General features: G+C 49.6%; 1 protein-coding gene and 1 long non-coding RNA gene across 5 annotated transcripts in view; one reads left to right on the top strand and one right to left on the bottom strand.

The window, feature by feature from the left end:
• Positions 1-361: 361 nt before the first annotated feature.
• Positions 362-6,465, bottom strand: LOC112543549 (uncharacterized). Of its 3 annotated transcripts, none has more exons than XR_016349299.1 (3): positions 6,045-6,465; positions 1,708-5,814; positions 362-792 (listed from the first exon to the last, which is right to left on the bottom strand). It is a non-coding gene; the product is annotated as an uncharacterized LOC112543549 (long non-coding RNA). The 3 variants fall into 3 exon arrangements; XR_016349298.1 differs by having other exon boundaries at positions 1,708-3,363; positions 3,594-6,465; XR_012903048.2 differs by having other exon boundaries at positions 1,708-6,465.
• Positions 6,466-15,187: 8,722 nt separating this feature from the next.
• The window catches only part of NAPB (NSF attachment protein beta), a 36,853-nt gene continuing 25,463 nt past the window's right edge, over positions 15,188-26,577 (top strand). Inside the window, exons 1-2 of one of the 2 annotated variants that reach the window (XM_075925729.2) lie at positions 15,188-15,497; positions 25,233-25,312. In XM_075925729.2, the coding sequence (XP_075781844.2) occupies positions 15,278-15,497; positions 25,233-25,312 (300 nt within the window). In that variant the 5' untranslated portion in view covers positions 15,188-15,277. The remainder of the gene's footprint in view (positions 15,498-25,232; positions 25,313-26,577) is intronic. The other variant, XM_075925730.2, reaches the window with a different exon arrangement.

Consider the following 26,577-nt stretch of genomic DNA (forward strand, 5'->3'; position numbering starts at 1 on the left):
CTCTCGTCGGTGTCAGGGGCTGGCTGTCCCAGGAAGGGCTGGCGTGTCTGAAGGGAACGCTTGTGTGGCTTCTTGCTGGCCAGTGTGGCAAAGAGAAGTGCCCTTTGTGACTGGTTTGGGGTCCTTAGAGCGGAGGGGCCCCAGTTTTGGCTTGTCAGGAGCCCTGTTTCTATGCACTTCACCCTGATTGGATCCTCCCAGTGGTACCCCAGAATCCATCCTATTACCCCTGCTGATAGCTTTGGAAAGAGTTTTTCTCGGTTCCTTTAGAATTCTAAGGAATTCCACCCACAAGGGTAACTGAAAATGCTGATTTTTTTTTAAGGCTGTTATTTTTTATAAAACAAGCAAACAAAAATGATTCCACCTTTGACACTTTTATTCTAAATCTCTCTCTCTCTTTTGCTCTCTCATTGTTCTGCTGCAGTATTTCTCCTCTTTACTAATGTCTCGCAGCTTGAAAACAGTCACCTCCAGCCAGGAGCTGCTGGAGTGGAAGCTGGTGTGAGTTGCCGGATTCCCTCAGGCCCCTGGCCACGTGCCTCGCTTCTCCTTCAAGCGGTGCCCCGTGGGTGCTCCACGCTGTGGGTGCTCCTCTCGAACGTGCCGGTGGCTCCTCGTCCCAACGATCGCAGAATGTTGCTCGCGGTGCCTGGCCGCCCTGCCCATGTGCAGTAGCCGTCTCGTGGTGCCGTTGGCGCCTGATTTTGCACTCGCGTGACGCAGCTTCCCTCAGGTCCTTCACCATCCTCAGAGCAGATGGAGCCTTCGGGCAGCGCTGACTCCTTCATCCTAAAATCCAAAAAGACGTGAAAATGAGTTTTTCCCTGAAGCGAACCCCTCCGATTATTGCTCCATTTCGACAGCGGACACTAGGCCGGGCTCACCCGGCCTCCAAAATGTGACACTTGTCGAGGGGCCATGCTGGTCTCTGACGGCCACTCTTTGTGCTTAGGAGAGGCCCGCATTCCACAGAATGCTCTCAGAGCCGGGGATAGAGGGGATGGAGCGCTCCGCTTAATGGTGATCCTGCCGGAGAAATCTCTCCCGCCCTCTGAGGAGACTCCTTTGACGGGGGTCTCACACAACCTCCGGTTACAATCAATCATTCAAGAGGGCCAGACGGCAGCCCTGCAGGTGGAGATTGCTGAAACAGGAGCCCAGACCACCGCTACGGCGGTAGTAAGTCATGGAGCATCTGGGTTGCAAGCTTCAAGGATCCCGCAGGAGATGCAGATGAAGGGGGGGAGACCTCGCTTTTGACAGGATGCCTCAGACCCCTGAGGTTAGGGGATTTATCGCCCCCTCAGACCGTCAGTCCTCAGCTTAGGTTGTTCCCTTCATTTTTCCCAGCGAGCAACAGACCTCTTCCCCTGACAGCTGGTGTTCGTCTCCACCTCCCCCACTTTCTCTCTCCCCCTGGGAAGAGTTTTGCTAACTGCCCAGGCTGGGCCTATGTGTCTGCGCTGTGATGTGACTTGGCCCAGGGGAATGCTGGGTTACAGAGCAGACAGCTCCCCCGCTACGTCACAGCACCTATTTGCCTCTAAAAATGATAAAACCAAGCTCCTCCGCACCAAGAAGAACTCTCACGCCACACTAGGCACCCGTGGCGTCTATCCCCCTCCCAAACAGGAGCTAGGGAAGCACCAGGCAGACGTTCTCCTCCTCGCAGCGGCAGGGCCCAGACAGAGCTGGTTTCCTTACCGAGGATGCTCTGCGGTGTGCGATCCTCTCACGCTACCCCTACGACCGGATCTCCTCTCGCTGCACCCGAAGCCACGTGCTGCGCCTGGACCCAGCGACTCTACAGCTCAAAGCTCGGCTCCTCCCTGGTCCCAGTCCGGGGAAGAAATCTGTGCTGACAGGGTAAAACGTGTGAGTAAATAGCCGATGTTCCACACCCGTCTGGGGACAAGGGGGAAAGATTCTCCCCGTGGTGACAGTAGAAGTAGCTGACTCCAATCCTGGGGGCTCCACAGTGGCTGAGGCCTGAGGACCTCTTTCCATGTCCATCTCTTCCTCTTTCATCCTCCTAGGAGGGGCATCAGCTCCCATGGATCCATGTCAGCCCTACTCTTGTGGCTCCCTCCTGGCCTGGCCCAACTCTTGTTGTGGCTCCAGGTGACATCACTGAAAAATTAGAACTGAAGAAGGATGACACCTTTCTGAGGTGACTGTCACTGGAGCCAATGGCAATTTAGGCCCCCGTGGCTGCCAACTACCTCTCAGCCTATGCGTCTGGAACAGAGTTTGGGTGCAGAAGAGGGTGTGGGATGCAGGTTCTGGGCGTGAGCACGGGGGCCGGAAGGGAGTTCAGGTGTGGGAGAGGATGAACCCTGAAAGATTTTGGCGCAGAATGTGGGGTCTGGGTTGGGGCAGGAGCATGAGGCGGGGAAGAGACTCCCGAAAGTGACCCACCCACCCTCTAGCAGTGACTCCCAGCCTACTGCGTTAATCGCTCGATCACGCATGTTGTGAATCGCGAATGTTGTCTGCCTGGCTAGAGATACTTCTGGGGAGAGGAGCAGCATTTCAGGGAGGGAGCCGCATGGGAAAAATGAAGGGAACAACCTAAGCTGAGGACTGACGGTCTGAGGGAGCAGCGGAGTGGGAGGGGGCAGACTGGTGGGAGGAATTGATCGGCAAGGAAAAGAGGTGGTTGTGGGAATGGGAAGGAAGCAATTTGTCTAGGGTCTTTTTTCACATGGAGCTAGGCTGGCCGGCCCCCTGCCCAGCGGAGCGTGTATCGAGGGCCCCTGCCTGTCGGAACTGGCCTTGAGGCAACTGTGCCCACCAGAGCGGCGCTCAACCGCCCCTGCCTGTGCGAGCTGGGAGAACAGTCCTTCGCCGAGAGTCCCGTTGCTCAGAGATACACACAGGCTCCCCCTGTGCCAAGCTCACTGGTCCAGCCCCTGTCAGGGCCCAGAGGCGTGTGCTGAGGTGAAGTGGTGGTTGGCGGAAATCGCGCTGGCTGATGGCTACAGGCAGGGGGCTCGCTGGCAACCGGCCGGTTTTAGCAGGTTCCTGGGCATCTTGTCCGTAACAGCGGGGCTCATCGTCCACTTGCCCGAGGGAGCTGAGCTCACTGGCAGCCTGTCCATTCGCGTGGAGACCTGATCTCCTGGCCATAGGAGCGGTGCTCCCCGGCCACCTGTCTGCGCGAGCGGGAGTCCTTCTCCACGTACCCGTAGGTGCCAATTGCTTGTACCTACCCTGTCGGCCGTGGTGCATGTCCCTGTGGTACGGGGTGTTCTTGTCGGTAACACTGCAAGTCAGCATCCGCCTACCTGTGGGAGCCAAGCTCACTGCCAGCCGCTCTGTAACTTCCTTCTTTCGCCTCCCGGGCCTCGGATCAGGCCCCTACGCAAGTAATAAAAAGGAAGCTGCAAGGAATGCTGGGAGTTAGTAAAGTAGCCCTGCAAGAAGGGGTTTGCTCCGGGGATATGACTGCAGCACCAGCTGCTCGCATGGGTGAGTCAGCTCCTGCAAAGAGGTGACGGTATTCCAAAGGTTTGAAACCCTCCGTACCAAGTGGAAGGAATAAAGCTGGGGGAGGGGGAACATGGGAACCATAGAACTCCCCCACAAACCTGTCCATTTTTCTTCCCCCACAGCTTCATGCCTGGGCAGCTGCCCTTGTAGCCCCGTCCCGGTTCAGCCCTGCACCTCCTGTCTAGACGCCTGTGGGCTCTGAGCTCCCTGCCGGCTTGTCAGCAAGGGTGGGAGTCGTCAGTTGCCTGCTTGTGGGAGCTGAACTTATTAGTAGCCTGACAGAACCAAAGGCAGAAATGGACAGTCAATCTGGGTGAGGTGACAATCGGTGTTGGGGCGGGAGCCGCATTCACTGACTGGTGGGAGGAATTGATCGGCAAGGAAAACTGGTGGCTGTTGGAAGGGGAAGGAAGCAATCTGTCAGGGGCCTTTGGTCACATGGAGCTGGGCTGGCCGGCCCCCTGCCCAGCGGAGCGTGTATCGAGGGCCCCTGCCTGTCGGAACTGGCCTTGAGGCAACCGTGCCCACCAGAGCGGCGCTCAACCGCCCCTGCCTGTGCGAGCTGGGAGAACAGTCCTTCGCCAAGAGTCCTGTTGCTCAGAGATACACACAGGCTCCCCCTGTGCCAAGCTCACTGGTCCAGCCCCTGTCAGGGCCCAGAGGCGTGTGCTGAGGTGAAGTGGTGGTTGGCGGAAATCGCGCTGGCTGATGGCTACAGGCAGGGGGCTCGCTGGCAACCGGCCGGTTTTAGCAGGTTCCTGGGCATCTTGTCCGTAACAGCGGGGCTCATCGTCCACTTGCCCGAGGGAGCTGAGCTCACTGGCAGCCTGTCCATTCGCGTGGAGACCTGATCTCCTGGCCATAGGAGCGGTGCTCCCCGGCCACCTGTCTGCGCGAGCGGGAGTCCTTCTCCACGTACCCGTAGGTGCCAATTGCTTGTACCTACCCTGTCGGCCGTGGTGCATGTCCCTGTGGTACGGGGTGTTCTTGTCGGTAACACTGCAAGTCAGCATCCACCTACCTGTGGGAGCCAAGCTCACTGCCAGCCGCTCTGTAACTTCCTTCTTTCGCCTCCCGGGCCTCGGATCAGGCCCCTACGCAAGTAATAAAAAGGAAGCTGCAAGGAATGCTGGGAGTTAGTAAAGTAGCCCTGCAAGAAGGGGTTTGCTCCGGGGATATGACTGCAGCACCAGCTGCTCGCATGGGTGAGTCAGCTCCTGCAAAGAGGTGACGGTATTCCAAAGGTTTGCAACCCTCCGTACCAAGTGGAAGGCATAAAGCTGGGGGAGGGGGAACGTGGGAACCATAGAACTCCCCCACAAACCTCTCCATTTTTCTTCCCCCACAGCTTCATGCCCTGGGCAGCTGCCCTTGTAGCCCCGTCCTGGTTCAGCCCTGTACCTCCTGTCTAGACGCCTGTGAGCTCTGAGCTCCCTGCCGGCTTGTCAGCAAGGGTGGGAGTCGTCAGTTGCCTGCTTGTGGGAGCTGAACTTATTAGTAGCCTGACAGAACCAAAGGCAGAAATGGACAGTCAATCTGGGTGAGGTGACAATCGGTGTTGGGGCGGGAGCCGCATTCACTGATTGGTGGAAGGAATTGATCGGCAAGGAAAACTGGTGGCTGTTGGAAGGGGAAGGAAGCAATCTGTCAGGGGCCTTTGGTCACATGGAGCTAGGCTGGCCGGCCCCCTGCCCAGCGGAGCGTGTATCGAGGGCCCCTGCCTGTCGGAACTGGCCTTGAGGCAACCGTGCCCACCAGAGCGGCGCTCAACCGCCCCTGCCTGTGCGAGCTGGGAGAACAGTCCTTCGCCAAGAGTCCTGTTGCTCAGAGATACACACAGGCTCCCCCTGTGCCAAGCTCACTGGTCCAGCCCGTCAGGGCCCAGAGGCGTGAGCTGAGGTGAAGTGGTGGTTGGCGGAAATCGCGCTGGCTGATGGCTACAGGCAGGGGGCTCGCTGGCAACCGGCCGGTTTTAGCAGGTTCCTGGGCATCTTGTCCGTAACAGCGGGGCTCATCGTCCACTTGCCCGAGGGAGCTGAGCTCACTGGCAGCCTGTCCATTCGCGTGGAGACCTGATCTCCTGGCCATAGGAGCTGTGCTCCCCGGCCACCTGTCTGCGTGAGCGGGAGTCCTTCTCCACGTACCCGTAGGTGCCAATTGCTTGTACCTACCCTGTCGGCCGTGGTGCATGTCCCTGTGGTACGGGGTGTTCTTGTCGGTAACACTGCAAGTCAGCATCCGCCTACCTGTGGGAGCCAAGCTCACTGCCAGCCGCTCTGTAACTTCCTTCTTTCGCCTCCCGGGCCTCGGATCAGGCCCCTACGCAAGTAATAAAAAGGAAGCTGCAAGGAATGCTGGGAGTTAGTAAAGTAGCCCTGCAAAAAGGGGTTTGCTCCGGGGATATGACTGCAGCACCAGCTGCTCGCATGGGTGAGTCAGCTCCTGCAAAGAGGTGACGGTATTCCAAAGGTTTGAAACCCTCCGTACCAAGTGGAAGGAATAAAGCTGGGGGAGGGGGAACATGGGAACCATAGAACTCCCCCACAAACCTGTCCATTTTTCTTCCCCCACAGCTTCATGCCCTGGGCAGCTGCCCTTGTAGCCCCGTCCCGGTTCAGCCCTGTACCTCCTGTCTAGACGCCTGTGGGCTCTGAGCTCCCTGCCGGCTTGTCTGCAAGGGTGGGAGTCGTCAGTTGCCTGCTTGTGGGAGCTGAACTTATTAGCAGCCTGACGGAACCAAAGGCAGAAATGGACAGTCAATCTGGGTGAGGTGACAATTGGTGTTGGGGCGGGAGCCGCATTCATTGATTGATGGAAGGAATTGATCGGCAAGGAAAACTGGTGGCTGTTGGAAGGGGAAGGAAGCAATCTGTCAGGGGCCTTTGGTCACATGGAGCTAGGCTGGCCGGCCCCCTGCCCAGCGGAGCGTGTATCGAGGGCCCCTGCCTGTCGGAACTGGCCTTGAGGCAACCGTGCCCACCAGAGCGGCGCTCAACCGCCCCTGCCTGTGCGAGCTGGGAGAACAGTCCTTCGCCGAGAGTCCCGTTGCTCAGAGATACACACAGGCTCCCCCTGTGCCAAGCTCACTGGTCCAGCCCCTGTCAGGGCCCAGAGGCGTGTGCTGAGGTGAAGTGGTGGTTGGCGGAAATCGCGCTGGCTGATGGCTACAGGCAGGGGGCTCGCTGGCAACCGGCCGGTTTTAGCAGGTTCCTGGGCATCTTGTCCGTAACAGCGGGGCTCATCGTCCACTTGCCCGAGGGAGCTGAGCTCACTGGCAGCCTGTCCATTCGCGTGGAGACCTGATCTCCTGGCCATAGGAGCGGTGCTCCCCGGCCACCTGTCTGCGTGAGCGGGAATCCTTCTCCACGTACCCGTAGGTGCCAATTGCTTGTACCTACCCTGTCGGCCGTGGTGCATGTCCCTGTGGTACGGGGTGTTCTTGTCGGTAACACTGCAAGTCAGCATCCACCTACCTGTGGGAGCTGAGCTCACTGCCAGCTGCTCTGTAATTTCCTTCTTTCGCCTCCCGGGCCTCGGATCAGGCCCCCGCAGAAGTAATGTAAATATAAACAGGAAATAATGGTGGGTGCTTGTGCAGAAGCCCAGCCCTGCGCTGTAGAGCTCAGTTTGCTGTGGGGAAGGGCCCGCAGCACTGGCCCCTTGGGTGTGGGGGACTTCTTCATAGGAAGAGGTAGCAGCCCTAGTGGTTGGAGTATTTCAACCATCCTAACTGATGCAAATAATTTCCAGCATTCACAGATCATACCTCAGACCCATTCACCCCTGCAACACTCCCCATTGCCAACCCTGTCCACACATCTATCGATGTGACAGCAGGACAGGACCTCTTAAGCCAGAACATCAGTGGTTCATACAACTGCACATCCTCTAATGTGATCTATGTCATTAAGTGGCAGCAATGCCCTTCGGCCATGTATATTGGCCAAACCGGACTGTCTCTGCAACAAAGGAGAAATGGACACAAATCAGACAGGAGAAGTGGTAACACACAGAAACTGGTAGGGGAACATTTTAACATACCTGGGCACTCAATCATGAATTTAAAAGTAGCCATTCTTCTACAAAGGAATGTCACCACCCAATTATAGAGAGAGAGCAGAAGTGGAATTCATACACATTTGATACCGTTACCCTGGGCTTGACTAAAGACATAAACTGGTTAGCACACTAGAAAGCCAGTTTCTTCTTCCTTTAACATCCCTATTTTCACACCAAAAGGTATGAATGGGAGACATCCAGCTTACTTAATTAGCATAATTAACACGGGTCCTACAATTGACAAGTAGTTCTTTTGGTTCTGTCTATCTCTTGGATTCTGTTATTTCTGCTCCAACTCATCTGATGAAGTGGTCCTTACCCATGAAAGCCCATGATCCTCTAAATTTTTGTTGGTCTCTGAGGACTACTCATTTTTAAAGTTAAACAAAGTCTTGTCTAATACGCTGTAGAGAAACATCTTACCCTACCTTATTGTGGGCCGAGCACCTTGTGAATGGATCTCCACAGGGCTTCCTGATCTCCCTTTTCCAAGTGGAGAATAGAGATTGTCAGGATTCAAAAGACCAAGGGGCAAGGAGGAGTAACTGTGCTCATCCAAGGCCAGCTGGAGCAGTCAGTGCTCATCTTGATGAGCATGGAATATGTTGGCCATTGTGAGCTCTGTCCCCACAGCAACCTCTGTGCTGTCATCAGTTCATCACAGGCGGACTTCATTTCAGGGGATGGAGTGTTTGAGGCCCTCTGGCATCATAGCTACAGCTGCAGTCTGATGCGGCACCCCTTGAATCGCCATAATGCATGTGGCCCAGAGAACAGAAGGTCTTTCCCATGAACACAAATGTTCTCTCAAAGACACACCTTTCCTTCATAACACCCCTGGCCTCCTGTCCATACGAACTTGCTAGCCCTGGTTCCCAAGTTGCCACCCACTCCCTGTTGTCTTTTGCAGATCAAATAATGACTTCAGAGTCCTATCATTTTAGGCCAGAAGGGTCTGTTAGATCAGGATAATTTCATTTTCTGTATTGGGCTTAGAAATTCACTCAGGGTATGTCTACACTGCCACCTTAGTTCGAACTAGGGTGGCTAATGTAGGCATTCGAAGTTGCAAATGAAGCCCGGGATATTTAAATATCCCGGGCTTCATTTGCATCTTCCCGGGCGCCGCCATTTTTAAATCCCCCTTAGTCCGAACTCTGTGCCCGCGGCTACACGCGGCACAGAGTAGGTAGTTTGAATTAGGATCTCTAATTCGAACTACCGGTACACCTTGTTCCTCGTTCCACGAGGAGTAACGGTAGTTCGAATTAAAGATCCTAATTCGAACTACCTATTCCGTGCCGCGTGTAGCCCCGGGCACGGAGTTCGGACTAAGGGGGATTTAAAAATGGTGGCGCCTGGGAAGATGCAAATGAAGCCTGGGATATTTAAATCCCGGGCTTCATTTGCAACTTCGAATGCCTACATTAGCCACCCTAGTTCGAACTAGGGTGGCAATGTAGACATACCCTCAGTGATTACAGCACAGAACTCAATCGTGTTTCAGGAAGATCTCTGTTCCTCAAAGTCATCTTGTCTTCATATGAGGACTTCAAGACATGGAAAATCTACTCATCCCATTGGTTGTTCATTTCAATGGTTGTCTGTCCTCCCTTTAGGGTTACCATATTTGAACTTTCAAAAAAGAGGACACCCTGGAGAGGGAGTGTATCTGTATCCATATCTACCAACTCATGATGTAGTAATGTGTTATATAATAAATACATACATACTATATAACACATTACTACAATGTGAGTTGGTAGATACTGATACAGATACACTCCTTCTCAAGGGTATCCTCTTTTTTGAAAGTTCAAATATGGTAACCCTACTGGTGTGCCTTATATCTAATTTGATTTGTGCTGGGCTTTAAATTCCAGCCACTGGTTGTTTTAAGGACGACAGGAGACGCGTGCTAAAATTAAATATTTCCGAATCGGCAGGCCCACATCACTGCCTCTCAGGGCTCTTAAAGGAGCTAGCTAAGGAAATCTCTGAATCATCCATAGTCATTTTTAACCAATGTTGACAAACTGGGGAAATGCAAAAAGATTGGGGGAATGCCAGTTGGAGGCAAAAATTATGATTAATGACAATCTGTGGCAAACATATCCCCTGTCCTGCAGTACTCTGTGTGAACTTTTGTCTATGGGTATGGCTGGACTGTGGGTTTTTTTGGGATATCCTGAAAACTCTGCCACGTCCAGGGAACGTGTTTGCTCTTCTGCTTTTTTTTTTTTTTTTTTGCGGAAGAGCAAACATGCTCTTTCAGAAGCCCCTGTATTCCTTGTTCCATGAGGAAGAAGTGGGCTTTTGAAAGAGGTTTTTTTTCTCCAAAATTTGGCCCAGTCTAGACGGGCCAAATTTCAGAAAAGCCTCTTCCGACAAAAATATTGGAAAAAGATACGCAAAATGCAGAGCAGTCTTGCCGTACCCTATATGTTATTGTGGGACTATAGGTACCTTTTTTTTCTAGAGACTTGACTAATGTAAATGTTAGGAACCTTAAAGATCTTTGTGGGACAGTGCTTGGAAAGTGCATTTTCTAGAAATACCTGGGGGGAGCGGAGGAGAAGAATGCAAATGACTCACTTTGGATTCATCCTTTTGAAGCTATCTTTTGGGGAGAAAAACCAGATTGCTAATTTCCTGCTCCTGGAAATTGAGGATTAAAGATCCCTATTTGTCTACAGTGTCTGACTATAACCCCTAAATCCTTTTCAGAGTCACTTCCTTCCCAGATACGGGTCCCCATTCTATGGGTATGGCATCTGGTCTCTGAATCTAAATGTCTGACTTTCTCATTGTATTTGTACTAATTTTCCAGCAATAGAGCATAGAGTAAATTGTGCATTGTTACATATTGAAATCTGATCCAGGACTTACTGAAATAACTGGGAAGTTTACAAGTGACTTTAGTGGAAGTAGGGTTATTCCCAGGATGGGCTTTCATAAATGCCATCGTAATAACGACGGCAGATTTATCACAGGAGTTTGTATCAAACATCACGGACCAATCAGGGTACAGTCGTGTTTTGCAGTGAGCTGCAACAGTGCCAGTGTGAGGCAGTTTGGAGCTGACTTTTGGAGCAGGGAGGGCTCCCTTTAGGAAGGAAACAGGGAGAGTGAAGATGTGCACTGTCTAGCAATAGCTTGTAACCCTTGTACTTGGAATCTCTCCCCAATCCATGAAAGAAGACTGAAAGAATTGGGTTTGTTTGGAAAAGAGAAGACTGAGAGGGGACATGATAGCAATTTTCAAGTACTTCAAGGGTGTTACAAGGAGAAGGGAGAAAAATTGTTCTCCTTGGCCTCTGAGGATAGAACAAGAAGCAAGGGGCTTAAACTGCAGCAAGGGAGGCTTAGGTTGGACATTAGGAAAAACTTTCTATCTGTCAGGGTGGTGAAGCACTGGAATAAATTGCCTAGGGAGGTTGTGGAATCTCCATCATTGGAGATATTTAAGAGCAGGTTAGACAGACATCTATCAGGGATGATCTAGATGGTGCTTGGTCCTGCCGTGAGGGCAGGGGACTGGACTTGATGACCCTTTGAGGCCCTGTCCAGTTCTAGTGTTCTGAGAGTCTATGATTTAGGAAAAGTCCCATGCTGAGGCACACAGTAATGGGAGGACTGTGCTGGTCACTCCAGATCCCAGCAAATTGTATCGCCCTAGAGGTCTCTAAGCATAACTGCACTTGCACAGTAGCATGGGAAAATCAGGTTGGTAGCCTATGCCTAACCGAATGAGCCAGTGGAGCTGATATGTTCCATCCATCACAAATCTTCAGCTTTTCTTTTAGTTTACATGATTTTCAAATATTCTTCACAAGTAAAATTGCTGTAGATATCTCAATCTTGGTGTGATTCCAACATTTTTCAGGTTACATTCTAAGTACTCCGTCAGGGTCATGTTGTCAAGGTTTTTTGTTTGTTGTTTTTTATGCAAGGTTTGCTGCACAGAAAGCCTCAGTAAACTGAAAAACCTCTACCTACCTCTGAAGATACTCAATCTGCTGTCACTTCAAACTTTTCCGACAGAATTTTGCTCTGTGCTTTTCATTCGCTTCCCATTTCAGAATTCAAGGCCTCTGCTTTACATTTGTGGGAAGCTGCCTCCAAATGTTTATGATTGCTTGCCTTACGGCTATAATCTACTGGTACATTGTACGTTGAGCAAAATAATAAACCTCCAGTACTATAGAAGATATTGTGAAGATTGCCCCCTTATGCTTGTGCATGATATTTTACTCATCATCGTACATACGGGTGTCAAAGTCAGACAGGACTCACAGATTTGTCAGACCGCTCTTTTTATTTTAGCAAAGCTCTGCTAAAATGCATCCAGAAAATGTGAGCACCATGCAAGGTTCAAACCCCTTGATTTATACAGTCAAAAAAAAGTCAAGTTAACAGGATTAAAAGGAGGGGCAAAACTTCACATGATTAGTGTGAGACTTAGTCAAGTATCTTCATTTCCACATCAAGCACACAGCAATCTCCTGTCCATATCTACTTGGTTATCTCAATTTGCTTTCTGCCTAACACCTAATGTTCCTTTTCCTGTTAACTCAGGCCCACCTGGGTAGCACGTTGATCTCTTAAAAGACAAACAGAATTCCTTCAACTTATTCAATTATTACAGCACAATTCGTCTTTCTCTTACAGTATAATTCTTTCTACTTTCACATGGGGTATATTTATGCTGCTGTTAATAACTGGTGGCTAGCTCATGCTAGCTGACTTGGCTTCTCAGGGGTCGTACTGTTTAATTGTGGTGTAGATGGTTGGGGTCAGACTGGATCTGAGACTCAAGGATCTTGAGAGTTGGGTGGGAGCTCAGGCTACAACCCAAAATGCTACACTGCAATTAAATAGCCCCTAACTAGAGCCCAAGTCAGCTGACACAGGCCAAATACAGGTGTCTCATTTCAGTGCAGATATGCCCTTGAGAGTTAAGTCCCATGCTTCTATTGCTATGTAACTTTCATCCGAGTTACATCTTTCAGAATGATTTCATTCATTAGAGGGGTTTGTTCTGTTGCATTTAGCATTATCATATATTGTAGAAAGTAGCCAAGCGAAAGCTCTCTTCCAAATGCCAAATTGCCAGTTTCACATGTGAAGATATTTGAGAAATCATGTTCTTCCATATATACGTGTATTAATATCTTTATAACTTTACTATGTGTTAATTGCATGTCTTGGCAGGATTACAGGGAATTCTAGGGGGAAAGGTTGGAAGTAGATCTAGTTGGAAAATTGAATTTCTCTCTTCCGGGAAATTCTACCATTTGACATTTGTTTTTGTTCAAAATGTCAACATTTTCTACATAATCGAAATTCCAGAAAAAAATTTGATTCTCAAACACAGAAAAGCTTTGTTTCAATACTGTTTCACATTGATAAACAATGTGGAATCCTGTGGCACCTTAAAGACTAACGGATTTGGGCATAAGATTTCATGGGTGACATTTGACTAACTCAGTTACCCCTCTGAAGCATCTGAAAAAGCTTATGCCCAAATATATCTGTTAGTCTTTAAGATGCCACAGGACTCCACATTGTTTTTGCAGATACAGACTAACACAGCTACCTCTCTAAGGCTTGTACCCAGGCACTGACAAAATCATACAAAATCATAATCTCACACACGCTCACTGACACCATCACATACTGCCACCATTCTGCATGCACACACAGACACCATCAGATATATACACCTCACTAGTCATCCCACACGGACACCATTCTGCATGCACACACAGAGACACCATCACATATATACACCTCACTAGTCATCCCACACGGACACCATTCTGCATGCACACACTGAGACACCATCAGATATATACACCTCACTAGTCATCCCACACGGACACCATTCTGCATGCACACACAGAGACACCATCAGATACATACACCTCACTAGTCATCCCACACGGACACCATTCTGCATGCACACACAGAGACACCATCAGATACATACACCTCACTAGTCATCCCACACGGACACCATTCTGCATGCACACACAGAGACACCATCAGATACATACACCTCACTAGTCATCCCACACGGACACCATTCTGCATGCACACACAGAGACACCATCAGATATATACACCTCACTAGTCATCCCACACGGACACCATTCTGCATGCACACACAGAGACACCATCAGATACATACACCTCACTAGTCATCCCACACGGCCACCATTCTGCATGCACACACAGAGACACCATCAGATACATACACCTCACTAGTCATCCCACACGGCCACCATTCTGCATGCACACACAGAGACACCATCAGATATATACACCTCACTAGTCATCCCACACGGCCACCATTCTGCATGCACACACAGAGACACCATCAGATACATACACCTCACTAGTCATCCCACACGGCCACCATTCTGCATGCACACACAGAGACACCATCAGATACATACACCTCACTAGTCATCCCACACGGACACCATTCTGCATGCACACACAGAGACACCATCACATATACACCTCACTCGTCATCCCACACGGACACCATTCTGCATGCACACACAGAGACACCATCAGATACATACACCTCACTAGTCATCCCACACGGCCACCATTCTGCATGCACACACGGAGACACCATCACATATATACACCTCACTCGTCATCCCACACGGCCACCATTCTGCATGCACACACAGAGACACCATCAGATACATACACCTCACTAGTCATCCCACACGGACACCATTCTGCATGCACACACAGAGACACCATCAGATACATACACCTCACTAGTCATCCCACACGGACACCATTCTGCATGCACACACAGAGACACCATCAGATACATACACCTCACTAGTCATCCCACACGGACACCATTCTGCATGCACACACAGAGACACCATCAGATACATACACCTCACTAGTCATCCCACACGGCCACCATTCTGCATGCACACACAGAGACACCATCAGATATATACACCTCACTAGTCATCCCACACGGCCACCATTCTGCATGCACACACAGAGACACCATCAGATACATACACCTCACTAGTCATCCCACACGGCCACCATTCTGCATGCACACACAGAGACACCATCAGATACATACACCTCACTAGTCATCCCACACGGACACCATTCTGCATGCACACACAGAGACACCATCACATATACACCTCACTCGTCATCCCACACGGACACCATTCTGCATGCACACACAGAGACACCATCAGATACATACACCTCACTAGTCATCCCACACGGCCACCATTCTGCATGCACACACGGAGACACCATCACATATATACACCTCACTCGTCATCCCACACGGCCACCATTCTGCATGCAACACAGAGTCATGCTCATCCACTGACACCGGCCCAATCGGAAACCTTCACACCCAACCACCATCCCACAGGGACAGCACCATGCGTGCACACACACAGTACCACACCCTGACATGATTACACATCCATGGACACCGTCACACAATGACCCACTGACACGATGATACAAGGGCACTATGCGCTCGCACCCTTAGACACACAATCCCACTCTCACACACACACACACACACACACACACAGCCACACACGCATTGTTGCGCGTGCACGCTCAGTGTCAACACAGGGACACCGTCTCCCACGCGGAGGAGGGGGGGGCCCTTGCACAATTGGAATAGCTCGCTGCCCGGGGCGCAGGAATGTCTCGCGGCCCCGGGTGCCTCGTGCGCGGGCGCGTGCCCGCCCCCTGCCAGACTACATCTCCCGGCGCGCCCCGCCCGGCCCGGCCCGCGCCTCCCCGCAGACCGAGCCGCCTGCCGCCATGGACAGCAGCGGCAAGGAGCGCGAGGCCGTGCAGCTCATGGCCGAGGCCGAGAAGCGGGTCAGGTCCTCGCACTCCTTCCTCAGGGGCCTCTTCGGGTGAGTCTGTGTTTTGTGCGTGCGTGTCTCTTTGTGCATCTGTGTTTTGTGCATGTGTGTGTGTGGCTGTGTTTTGTGCGTGCGTATCTGTGTTTTGTGCAAGTGTGTGTGTGTCTGTGCATCTGTTTTGTGCATGCATGCGTGTGTGTCTGCATCTGTTTTGTGCATGCATGCGTGTGTGTCTGTGCATCTGGTTTGTGCATGCATGCGTGTGTGTCTGTGCATCTGGTTTGTGCATGCATGCGTGTGTGTCTGTGCATCTGGTTTGTGCATGCATGCGTGTGTCTGTGTGCATCTGTGTTTTGTGTCTGTGTGCATCTGTGTGTTGTGTCTGTGTGCATCTGTTTCGTGCATGCATGCGTGTGTCTGTGTGCATGTCTGTGTTTTGTGCATGCGTGCGTGTGTGTCTGTGCATCTGCGTGTTTGTGTTTTGTGCGTGTGTCTGTGTTTTGTGCAAGCGTGCGTGTGTGTCTGTTTTGTGCGGGTTTCGGGGTGTGTGTGTGTGTGTGTGTGCGCTTCTCTGTTTGCACCCTGTGCCTGTGTGCACCCTGGTAACCAGCGGTATCCCTGCCGCCCTGCAAGTATTGCTCTGTAACACAAGGGTGCCCATGGTCTCTGTGCACAGGCTTCTCAGGAAAATCCTTCTCCCGGGCCTTCCATCTCGAAAACGCTTCCTCCTCTCTGCTGTGTTGCTGCTGGGAGAGGGGGCGGGGGGGAGAAAACCTTGCCTTTAGGTCCTTCCCCTGCTTGTATTTCTACACCTTCCTCCCCGCCCCCAGCCCTGCTGTTGCCTGTGTATTGTTATGCCTGGTAAGGAGGGAGAAGTTCTAGGGCTTTGGAGATGATGAGGGTATTTGAGTATCAAAGGCAGGGGTAGGTCACTGAGCACGCTGCAGGGATGAACGTTCCCTATGTGGGTGAGATGGGGTTGTGGGGAAACACCCTGCACTGGTCCCTTTCTCTTTCTGTCAGCCTGTTACTTAACAGACAGCATCTGGGTAAGAAACCACCATAGTGATTAGTTGCGTCTGAAGGAAGGAGCTGTGGGTAGTGGCATTTTTAGCTTCTAATCCGGGTTTCTGTATGATGAGGGAACTCCCTTGCGATAATCCTCCAGTGGAAAAGTGGCTGCTGCTTTTCATTATTGGAGCTTTACAGTGAAGAAATTTGATTTCTCCTCTTCTGCCCCTCTAATACCATCATCTGACCTGCCACACAGCAGCTAATGCAACATTACATCTGTCATAATAACTCCTGACTTTTAGCCAGTACTTCACAAAACCGGCAGCCACACAAACGATATAATCTTTCTCCTTTCTGGAGAGACGTAATCTGAGGCTGAACTTGATGTAGTTCTAGAATAATACTGTTTATTGGGCTTGCCAGCATTTAATCATCCCTGAGGTGGGAAAGCAGAAGCCAGGTATAGGGCAGGCAGAGGCCGCTGGGGTGGCAGGGTGGGCAACGCTTAAACCAAAACAAGAATGCCCAAACAGGAGTTTGCTCTGTTTTACTAAACCAGTTTAACTAAACTGCTGCAAGCTTGTGTGTAGACATGGTAGATAAGGCCTAAGTATTTGTTTGTTTGGCCTCTCAATAAAGCATCATGTGAGGAATTTTACTCAAGGTTTGAAGTTTAAATACTGGCTGTCTTTATTAGTCTACAGTGTAATAGAGTACTGCAGACTAGTAACATGTACACTTGGTGCATTAAAAAGACCAGTTTCATAAAGCCTACAACAATTACAAATCAGCTGGGAGGAAGAATTTAATCAGAAAAATGATAATGGGGTAATTGGGAATTGTTCAAGAACTCTTCATTGGGTGACCAAAAAGCCACAATTGAGGACGAAAGCTGTACAGGCAGTCCCCGACTTACGCGGATCCGACTTACGTCGGATCCGCACTTACGAACGGGGCTTTCTCGCCCCGGAGGTCGGGGCGAAAAAGCCCTGTTCATAAGCTGCTCCGGTGCCCCTGGTCTGCTGGAGACCGTCTCCAGCAGACCAGGGGCACCGGGCGGGTTCCCGCGCTTCTGAGGCTTTGCCAGAGCAAAGCCTCAGAGGCGCGGGGAACCGCCGCTGCTGCCGCTTCAGTCTGGGTGCCTGTGGTCTGCTGGGGACCGTCCCCAGCAGATCACAGGCACCCAGACTGAAGCCACAGCCGCGGCGGGGTCCCTCGCCTCTGAGGCTTTGCCAGAGCAAAGCCTCAGAGGCGCGGCACCCCGCTGCCGCTGCGGCTCTGCTCCCCGTTTCCCTGGTCTGCTGGGGGGGGGGGGCGCAGCTAGTGTGCTCCCCCCCCCCCCCCAGCAGACCAGGCTTTTGTTTTGGACTCTGGGGCAGAGCAGCTGGGGCGCTGCCGATTGGTCCTGCAGCGCCCGCTCTGGGCACTACTGGACCAACCCGGCAGCACCCCAGCTGCTCTGCCCCAGGCGTCCCCAAGTCAGCTGCTGCTGAAACTGACCAGCGCTGACTACAGGAAGCCCCAGGCAGAGTTGCTCTGCCCCGGGCTTCCTGGAATCAGCTGCTGATCAGTTTCAGCAGCAGCTGACTTGGGGACCCTGGGGTTCTTAAGTTGATTCTGTATGTAAGTCAGAACTGGCGGTCAGTTTCAGCAGCGGCTGAATCTGGACGCCAGTTCCGACTTACATACAGATTCAACTTAAGAACAAACCTACAGTCCCTATCTTGTACGTAACCCGGGGACTGCCTGTATTGGTTAAAAGCTAGCTTGGTTTAGAAGGTAAGTGAAAGCAGCCATATATAACGAATGGAAGGCAGGGAAAGTACGGCTATAAGAGACTATAGATGCGACTAGTTGCTTCCCCACCCCTTGTTGCCTCTATCAGAGAGAGGTAAGTCGGTGTGGGGACTAGGAGAGCCAGTGCTGAGGGAGCTGGCTTGAAAGCCGGTTTCCCCCAGCACTGTCTCCGCGTAGGGTAGGGGCGGTAGAGGCTCAGCGGAAACGGCACGTGCAGGGACTGAAGCAGTTTCCACTTGCGCTGCTTCTGCTGTGGTTCTGCTTTTGAAATGTACAAGAGCCCCGCCAGGGCTCTTGAACATTTCAGAGGCTCAGGTGCTGTCAGCAGTGCAGGGTCCCCTGCTGGTTCCATGTTCCCTACAGGGTTTTTTTTTTTTAAATGTACAAGAGCCCCATTGGGGCAGTTCAAAGGTGGAGGCACCCTTATAGACTAGTCTAATAGTCGATGGAAATCCCATCGACTATTTGATTAGTTGTTTAATCTAAATTTAACATCCCTAAGGGAAAGGTGATAATAGTGAATCCAGGAGTTGTAGAACATTGATAAGGGAAGCAGAGGGATTCTGTTGTCAGTAAAGAAGAGGGTTTTTTTAAGTCTGTTAAGAAGAAAACAAATCCTACTGGTGGTGTATTGGTCCATTACTAGCAGAAAATAGTAGAAATATAAATAATAAAGCAGAAGTGGTAGAAATGTTCAATAAAAAGTTTTTTTTCTTTCCCAAAAACAGAACAGCAGATAATGTTGTCATACCATATGAGGATAACACTTTTTCCCATTACTCTAGTATCTCAGGAGGATGTTAAATAACTTTTAAACTTTTAAACTCAGACATTTTAAATCGGCAGGTTGAGATAACTTACATCCAAGATGTCTATAAGAGCTTGTTGGATCATTAATGTTGATTTTTCAATAAGTCTTGGAACACTAAGGAAGTTGTGAAAGAAAGCTAATATTGGGCTGATATTTAAAAAGGATGAATGGGATGACTCGGGTAATTATAGGCCTATTAGTCTGACACTGATGGAAGATAATGGAGTAGCTGACATGGGATTCAGGTAATACAACATTAAAGGGATGTGCTATATTTAATGCCAATAAACACTGATATGTGGAAAAGAGACCCTGTCATATTTTAATATATTTTGATGAGCTTACACATTCGGTTAATAAAAGTAGTAGTGTTGATTATAATATATTTAGACTTCTATAAGACATATAACTAAGTACCAAATGACATTTTCGTTAATTTTATAACATTCTAGTTTTTTTAACACGGCACACATTAGATGGAGTAAAAGCTGGCTAACTGGTAAACCTCAAATTTTAATTATAAGAGGGAATGATCATTGAATGGATGTATTTCGGACTGCGGGCAGGGGAGCACAGGCATTGGTACTTTGCCTCGTTCTATTTAACATTTTTACCAGTGACTTAAAGGAAAATATAAAATCATTCAGAAAGATTGCAGTTGACACAGACTCGGGGAGTGGTAATCAGTGAAGGGGACAGGTCACTGATACAGAGCAATCTGGATTACTTGCTAGATGGGGCACAAACAAACTATGTATTTTAATACAACTATACAGCTCTGTGTGTCGAGGAGGAAAGACTAGGCGAGGGGTCGGCGACCTACGGCATGGGTGTGCCATAAATGGCATGCAAGCTGATTTTCAGCCGCACGCGGTGGCAGGAACTCAGGGCCGGCTCTGGACTGTGTGGCGGGGCAGTGGGACCTCTGGCCTCCAGGGCTGGCTGCAGCCGTGAGGCCTTGCAGCTTCTGGGGCCAGCCCCAGACTGCGTGGTCGCGGCAGCGGGGCCTCTGAGGCTGGCCCAGGACCGCATAACCGCAGAAGTGCCTCCAGGGCCCGCCTGGCCACAGCAATTGCTGTAAGGGGGCGCAAAGCCAGGTAAGCGTCCTGCCTCATGCCCAGACCCCCTACCCCAATCCCCTTCCTCCTGCCGAGACCCCGCACCCACAGCTTGCTCTGATGCCCTCCCTCGTTCCTGCACCTGCCTTCCTGGCCAGACACCCCCCCCACATCCTGCTCCTGCATCCATCATTGCTCCCTCACCCTCCTAGCCACACACTGCACCCTCCCTGGTGCCTGCTCCCTCCAGCTGGCCCAAACATCCTACTCCCAGCCTGTTTCTGCACCCTACCTCTCACCCAGACCTCACAAGCTTTCCCCCTTCTGCTCCCCAGCTCCCTTCCAGATTCTGCCCCCCATCTCTGTCTCACTCTCTGGCAGCCCTGTCTTGCACACTGAACCCCTCATTTTTGTCCCTATCCTAGAGCCGTAGGGGATCCATAAAATCCAGTAGCTCCGGCAGCCTAGAAAAGTCAATGTGGCCTATGGGAAACCCTGAACCTCAGTCCTCCCCGTTCCTTCCCCTCGCCCCATGAGGCTGGAGCACCAGAGGAGTGAGGTGTCTGTTGGGGCCACATCAGTGAGGGTTGAGTTTTTTTGGAGGAGGCTGACCACGTGTGTGGTTCCCAACTGATTTTCCTGTGGGTCAGTGACCCCGACCCAAAAAAGGTTCCCCACCCCTGCTGTAAATAAAGAAAACACGGAAGCCTTTTGTGTTGGACATCATATTGTACTTTATTTAAAATGAAGTTTGATAAACTAACGAGAGAGAGTTAAACCGCTTAATCTGTGTAATGATTTAAATGAACCTGTTCTCCCCAGCTGCTGCTGGTTCAGAAAATATGGTCACCGTACCCAGTCTGCCCCTGCTCCTTCCTCCCCCCAGCACACACATCCGTGAATAAGTTAAATCTTGGCAGGCCATTTCTCAAAGGTTGCCAACCGCTGCTGTAGGCCATACATTCTATCCTTGGAAGGAATGACTCTGAAAAATATTGGAGGTGGGGGTTATGACTCAGTAGCTGATTGCAAGCTCCCCATGCGATGCTGTGGCCAAAAGGGCTAACGCAGAGCGGATAAAAAACTATTAAAAAAACTTTTTAATGGATTTTTTTTTTTAATAAAACTTAAGATAATTTTAATTCAGTTACATTATAGCTCAAAGATATCACACCATAGAATAGGGATTATAAATTCTAATGCTGGAGTGTGAGATAATACATTCATGTGGGCTACGTCTAGACTGGCATGATTTTCCAGAAATGCTTTTAACGGAAAAGTTTACCGTTAAAAGCATTTTCGGAACAGAGCGTCTAGATTGGCACGGACGCTTTTCCACAAAAGCACTTTTTGTGGAAAAGCGTCTGTGCCAATCTAGACGCGCTTTTCCGCAAAAAAGCCCCAATTGCCTTTTGCGCAAAAGGACTTTTGCCCAAACGGGAGCAGCATAGTATTTCCGCAAGAACACTGAGAATCTTACATGAGATCATCAGTGCTTTTGCGGAAATTCAAGCGGCCAGTGTAGACAGCTGGCAAGTTTTTCCGGAAAAGTGTCTGTCTGATTTTCTGGAAAAACTGGCCAGTCTAGACACAGCCGTAATGTTTAAGAAAAGTTTTGTAAATGAGTGCCAATAGTTCATGGATGAGGGACCCAATCCTATGGGGTTCCAGAGGCTTCTGTATAGATTATTTAGGTTAATCTTTCTATCTACCCAGTGGCAGTCAGTGTACAGTCTACCATGGGGTCCAACATGCTAGCCACAGGTGGCTATTCGCTGGCTATAGTGGCTACTGCTTCAGAACTGGTTGGACACCACCAGAAGATACCATCAGAGATGCTTAGTTTTGCAATTCTCAAACTGGATTTGTGTCTCCAGAGAGGCTAAAGAGATTGGGACTTTTCAGTTTAGAAAAGAGGAGACTTAGGGAGGATATGATAGCGATCTATAAAATCATGAGTAGAGTGGAGGGGACGAATAAAGAAAAGTTATTTACTTATTCCCATAATATAAGAACTAGAGGACACCAAATGAAATTAATGGGTAGCAGGTTTAAAACTAATAAAATAAAGTTGTTCTTCACGCTGCGCACAGTTAACCTGTGGAACTCCTTGCCAGAGGAGGCTGTGAAAGCTAGGACTATAACAGAGTTTAAAAAAGAGCTAGATAAATTCATGGAGGTTAGGTCCATAAAAGGCTATTAGCCAGGGGGCAAGGAATTGTGCCCCTGACCTCTGTTTGTCAAAAGCTGGAGAGGGATGGCAGGAGACAAATTGCTTGATCATTGTCTTCAGTCCACCCCCTGTGGGGCACCTGGTGCTGGCCACTATCGGAGGACAGGACACTGGGCTAGATGGACCTTTGGTCTGACTCAGTATGGCCATTCTTATATTCTTATGTTCTAACCTGGTTGTTAACAGCGAAAATGTTTTAAAATAAATAAATAATATAGAGAGGTGAGAAATAACAGACCTCAAACCTATTGTCCCTCTGCAATTGTGCGTACATAGTCACTCCATATTTCAGTTTAAAAAAATCTATCAAAAATAAACCTGATTTTGAAAATCTTGAATGTATAACTAAGTTCAAAACTTGTTAAAACTTGTTATGTTAAAATGTTGTACATTGGCAGTTGAAAAAAACCCTCAGAATTGTTGTTTTAGTTAAATAAAACAATTCTGGCGATGTTCTCCTCTTAATACAGCATGACGAAAAAATGCTCCAAATATTAATGATTAACCTGTTGAATTGGAGATGGTTCACCTCCCAATATTTTCATAAATATCTGCTTCATTTACCTTGAATAATTCAAACTAATCATTCATTTTCCGTTGTTGATGTTAAACTAATCTGAAAAGTTTTCAAAATAAGTTACTTTTTAAAACTGTATAGTATGTACCTTCTAAAAATGAAACTTACATCTGTCTCTGAGTTGTGAAGAATATGTACTAAGGTTATAACAGCCGACAAGAATGCACTTTTATGTAGAAAACCATGATTAAATTGAGTCTTCCTAACTCGTGATTTAAATCAAATGCAGAGGCAAAATGACATCTTTACTCCAGTCAAAATTTCCCATTGGTGTATCCAAGGATCACTTTAGCCCAGAGTGGGTTTGATTTAAATCAGATTGATTTAAATCACTAGTCAGGAAGACTTGATTTAATCGTGGTTTTCTACATTCTTCCTTTCAAGGGTGCTTGGCTTCACCACGCACAGCAGCTGTCTTCCTGCCCCAGTTCCAAAGTTGGCAGAGAACCCTAAAGGAAGGTTAAAGCCAGAAGATACTTCCTCTGTTCAATTTTTCTTCAGTTCTGCATAGAGAAAATTTCATTGCTTCTGCTCCCAAGATAGTTCCTCTCCCCTGGACAAAGGCATCCACTTGGCTCACTCAGCTCCTCTGGCAGTGGTGTCTAGCGTAGGGCTGGGCAAAATATGGCAGCCACCGGATCCGGCCCACAGACCACCCTGCGGGACCCTCAGATTCAGCTGCTGCGGTTTAAAGCGCAGTCTGTGTGGCTCTTTGCTTTTCAGGGAGGGGGAGGCGTTGTGATATTCCTGCCCCCAGCCCAATCTCTCAGCTCCTATTGGCTGAAACAACCAGCCTCTAGGAACTGACCCTAGCTAATCTCTCAGCTCCTATTGGCTGGAAACAACCAGTCAATAGGAGCTAAGAGATTGGCCTTGGGGATGGGGGCCGTGCAAGTCTCTTCCCCCGCCCGGAGCTGAGAGCCACATGCAGGGAGCAGCCTGCAGTTTAAAGTGATCTGGGGCTACAGCAAGTAGGGAGCCCAGCCTACCTTGGGAGTGCTGCAGGGCTGCTGGCCAGGAGACACTTAGAAAGCACCTCCCAGCCAAAGCCTGTCTCTGGCACCTGAGCCCCTCCTGCACCCCAATTCCCTCCCCAGGTCACCATCCAAACCCTCTGCACCCCTCTGCCCCATGTCACAATTCCCTCCCAAACCCTGTATCCTCTTCTACACCCCTCCCCCAGGCCAGAATCCTCTCCTGCACCCAAACACCCTCCCAGACCGTGCACCCCATTCCCCTGCCCCAGGTCACCACCCAAACCCTCTGTAGTCTGCACCCCCTTTTTCCCTTCTAGGTCACAATTCCCTCCCAGACTTTGCACCTCCTCCTAGAGTCCCTCCCCCAGGCCAGAGTCCTCTCCTGCACCCATACCCCTTTCCTGACCCTACACCCCAATCCACTGACCCAGGTCACAACCCTCTCCTTCATCCAAACTCGCTCTCAGACCGTCTCCTGCACCCCAGGTCTTTACCTCATGCGCCCTTCTGCACCCAGCCTCCATCCTAGACCCTGCATCTCCACAGAAAAGTACGGCCCTTGACCGCTTTCCAAGATCTTGGAGTGGCCCCCCACCAAAAATTATTGACCACCCCTGGTCTATCACAGCTACACCCTGTGCCTCTACTACAGCAGCTCCAGAGGGGAACAGGCAGAATGCAGTTGCAGCGTGAGACTCCCAACATGGCCCAGTTGCCAGTTCTAACCTGCCTCCTCCTGTCAGGCCTTTATCACTGGTTCCAGCAACCCCTCCAGTCATGACCATACACTCTTGGTCCCAGGGTCGCCCCTCCAGCCAGTACAGCAGTGCGATTTGTTGTTCGCTGTTGTCCTTGTTTTATTTATCAACGGCAGTGATTCCGACCTCTGGCTGTTTTTTCTTTGGAGTGAAAACTTCCACTCTGATGATCATGTTTACAACTAGGCAAATGCTGGGGAGGAAAAATGCTGCAAGCACTAGCTTGAATTTAATGCAAGTGAGGCCCAGAAGTTGGAGTTAGCTGCCTAAATACTTTGAGGATCTGGGCTTGTCTTAGACCTTCCCAGTCCTTCTTTATGTGCCTCTGCTACTATTCCGGTTTTTATTCACACCAGCCCTTGAGAAAGGAAAATCTGAAACTCTTGCACTTGAGTATTTGTAGTGGAAATGGTACATTTTATGGAGTTGTAACTTTGCATGAGACAAGAACACAAAATCCAAAACTCCGGTTTGGGTTTAGCTCACACCCAAATGACGATATTTCATTGCCGTGCCTGCAAATTGTAATTGAGTGACTTGCACTTTTTTTGGCTTCTCCAGAGGTAACTCAAAGGTGGAAGAAGCCTGTGAAATGTACACCAGGGCTGCAAACTTGTTCAAGATCGCCAAAAACTGGAATGGTGAGTAGTTTGTTTCATTTATAAGGTTAATTGTAGGAAAGGCTTAAAGCTTGAGATTCATCTTTCAGATAAAGGTCAAACACCAACTAAGCAGCTACTTCCCTAACAGTGGGACATCTAGGGAGGCTGTGGAAGCTTCTTCACTGGAGGGTTTTGGAAGGAGGCTGGACAGCCCTCTGCCTTGGATGGTTTAGACAACAAAGCTGGTTAGACTAGACAGCCCTTGTGGTCCCTTCTAACCCTATGTGTCTATGATTCTACATGCAAGGAAGCAAATTAAAAGCCTTGGTGGAGAGTTGGGGGTGGGGAATCTGTGCATCAGGGAAAACAAGGGGACAGCCTTTGGTTTTTACACCTCCACTTGTGCTTTGTATCTTGCCTATTTTGGGTTGGGAAGAGGAAGTGCCGTAAGTCACCCAGAGCCAGCAAAATTCACAAAAATTGAAGAAAGGAAACCTTTCTGCCCAGCTGAATGCTTGAATAATTGGTTCAGAACCTTTCAAACAGCTTAGTGACCTGTGACTGCTCCAATATCCTGTTGCAAATGATCTAAGTGCAGTCCCATTTGGCAGGGTGTTTCCATGGGACTAGTGACGATGGCTGTGCGATTTATGTACACTGTCAACCCCCCATAGTATTCTCTGGAATGAACTGGGAGGGGTCCAGAGTCGTTACAGTATTGAGTTAACTAGCCAGTGTCCAAGTGCACATTTTCATTTAAAAATAATTAAAGCTTGATACCTACAAAGAAGTTGCTCTTGGGGTTCTTTCCTGTTTGACTATTTGATTTGTTTTTAAGATTTGTAAACATGCTTTTTCCAAGGTCAAAGACTGGCAAGTGATCTAATATTCTGAAGGAATAGCAGAGGTACACAAGGAGAAGAGCTGTTCCCTGCTGTGCTGGGGGGGAAGTGTAGCACGTGGAGTGGTTATTACTAGCTCTGTGTTTGAAATGCTGTGCCATATTTGATGGCCATGGGAAAAGTTGATGCAAATATAAGTTTCCCAAGATAAACATGAACATCAATGCACAGAATTATCAGGGGATTTGAGACGCTGGCATCTCTTCAGGCTTTCACATAAAAGAAATGAAAACTTTGTTTACGCGGGGCACAATAGCACCAGTTTTTCTTTAACAAATGGGAGATGAGGAACTGGAAAAAAAAATTGCTTGCTTCTTCCCAGGCTTTCCATTTGCGTCTCTCTAACTCCTGCTTGGATGTGCCATCAGCATAGGAGCAAAGGGGGAGACTTTCAAACCAGAA

The sequence above is a fragment of the Pelodiscus sinensis genome, chromosome 3 (assembly GCF_052426305.1).
Source record: "Pelodiscus sinensis isolate ZL-2025 chromosome 3, ASM5242630v1, whole genome shotgun sequence".
NCBI lineage: Eukaryota > Metazoa > Chordata > Testudines > Trionychidae > Pelodiscus > Pelodiscus sinensis.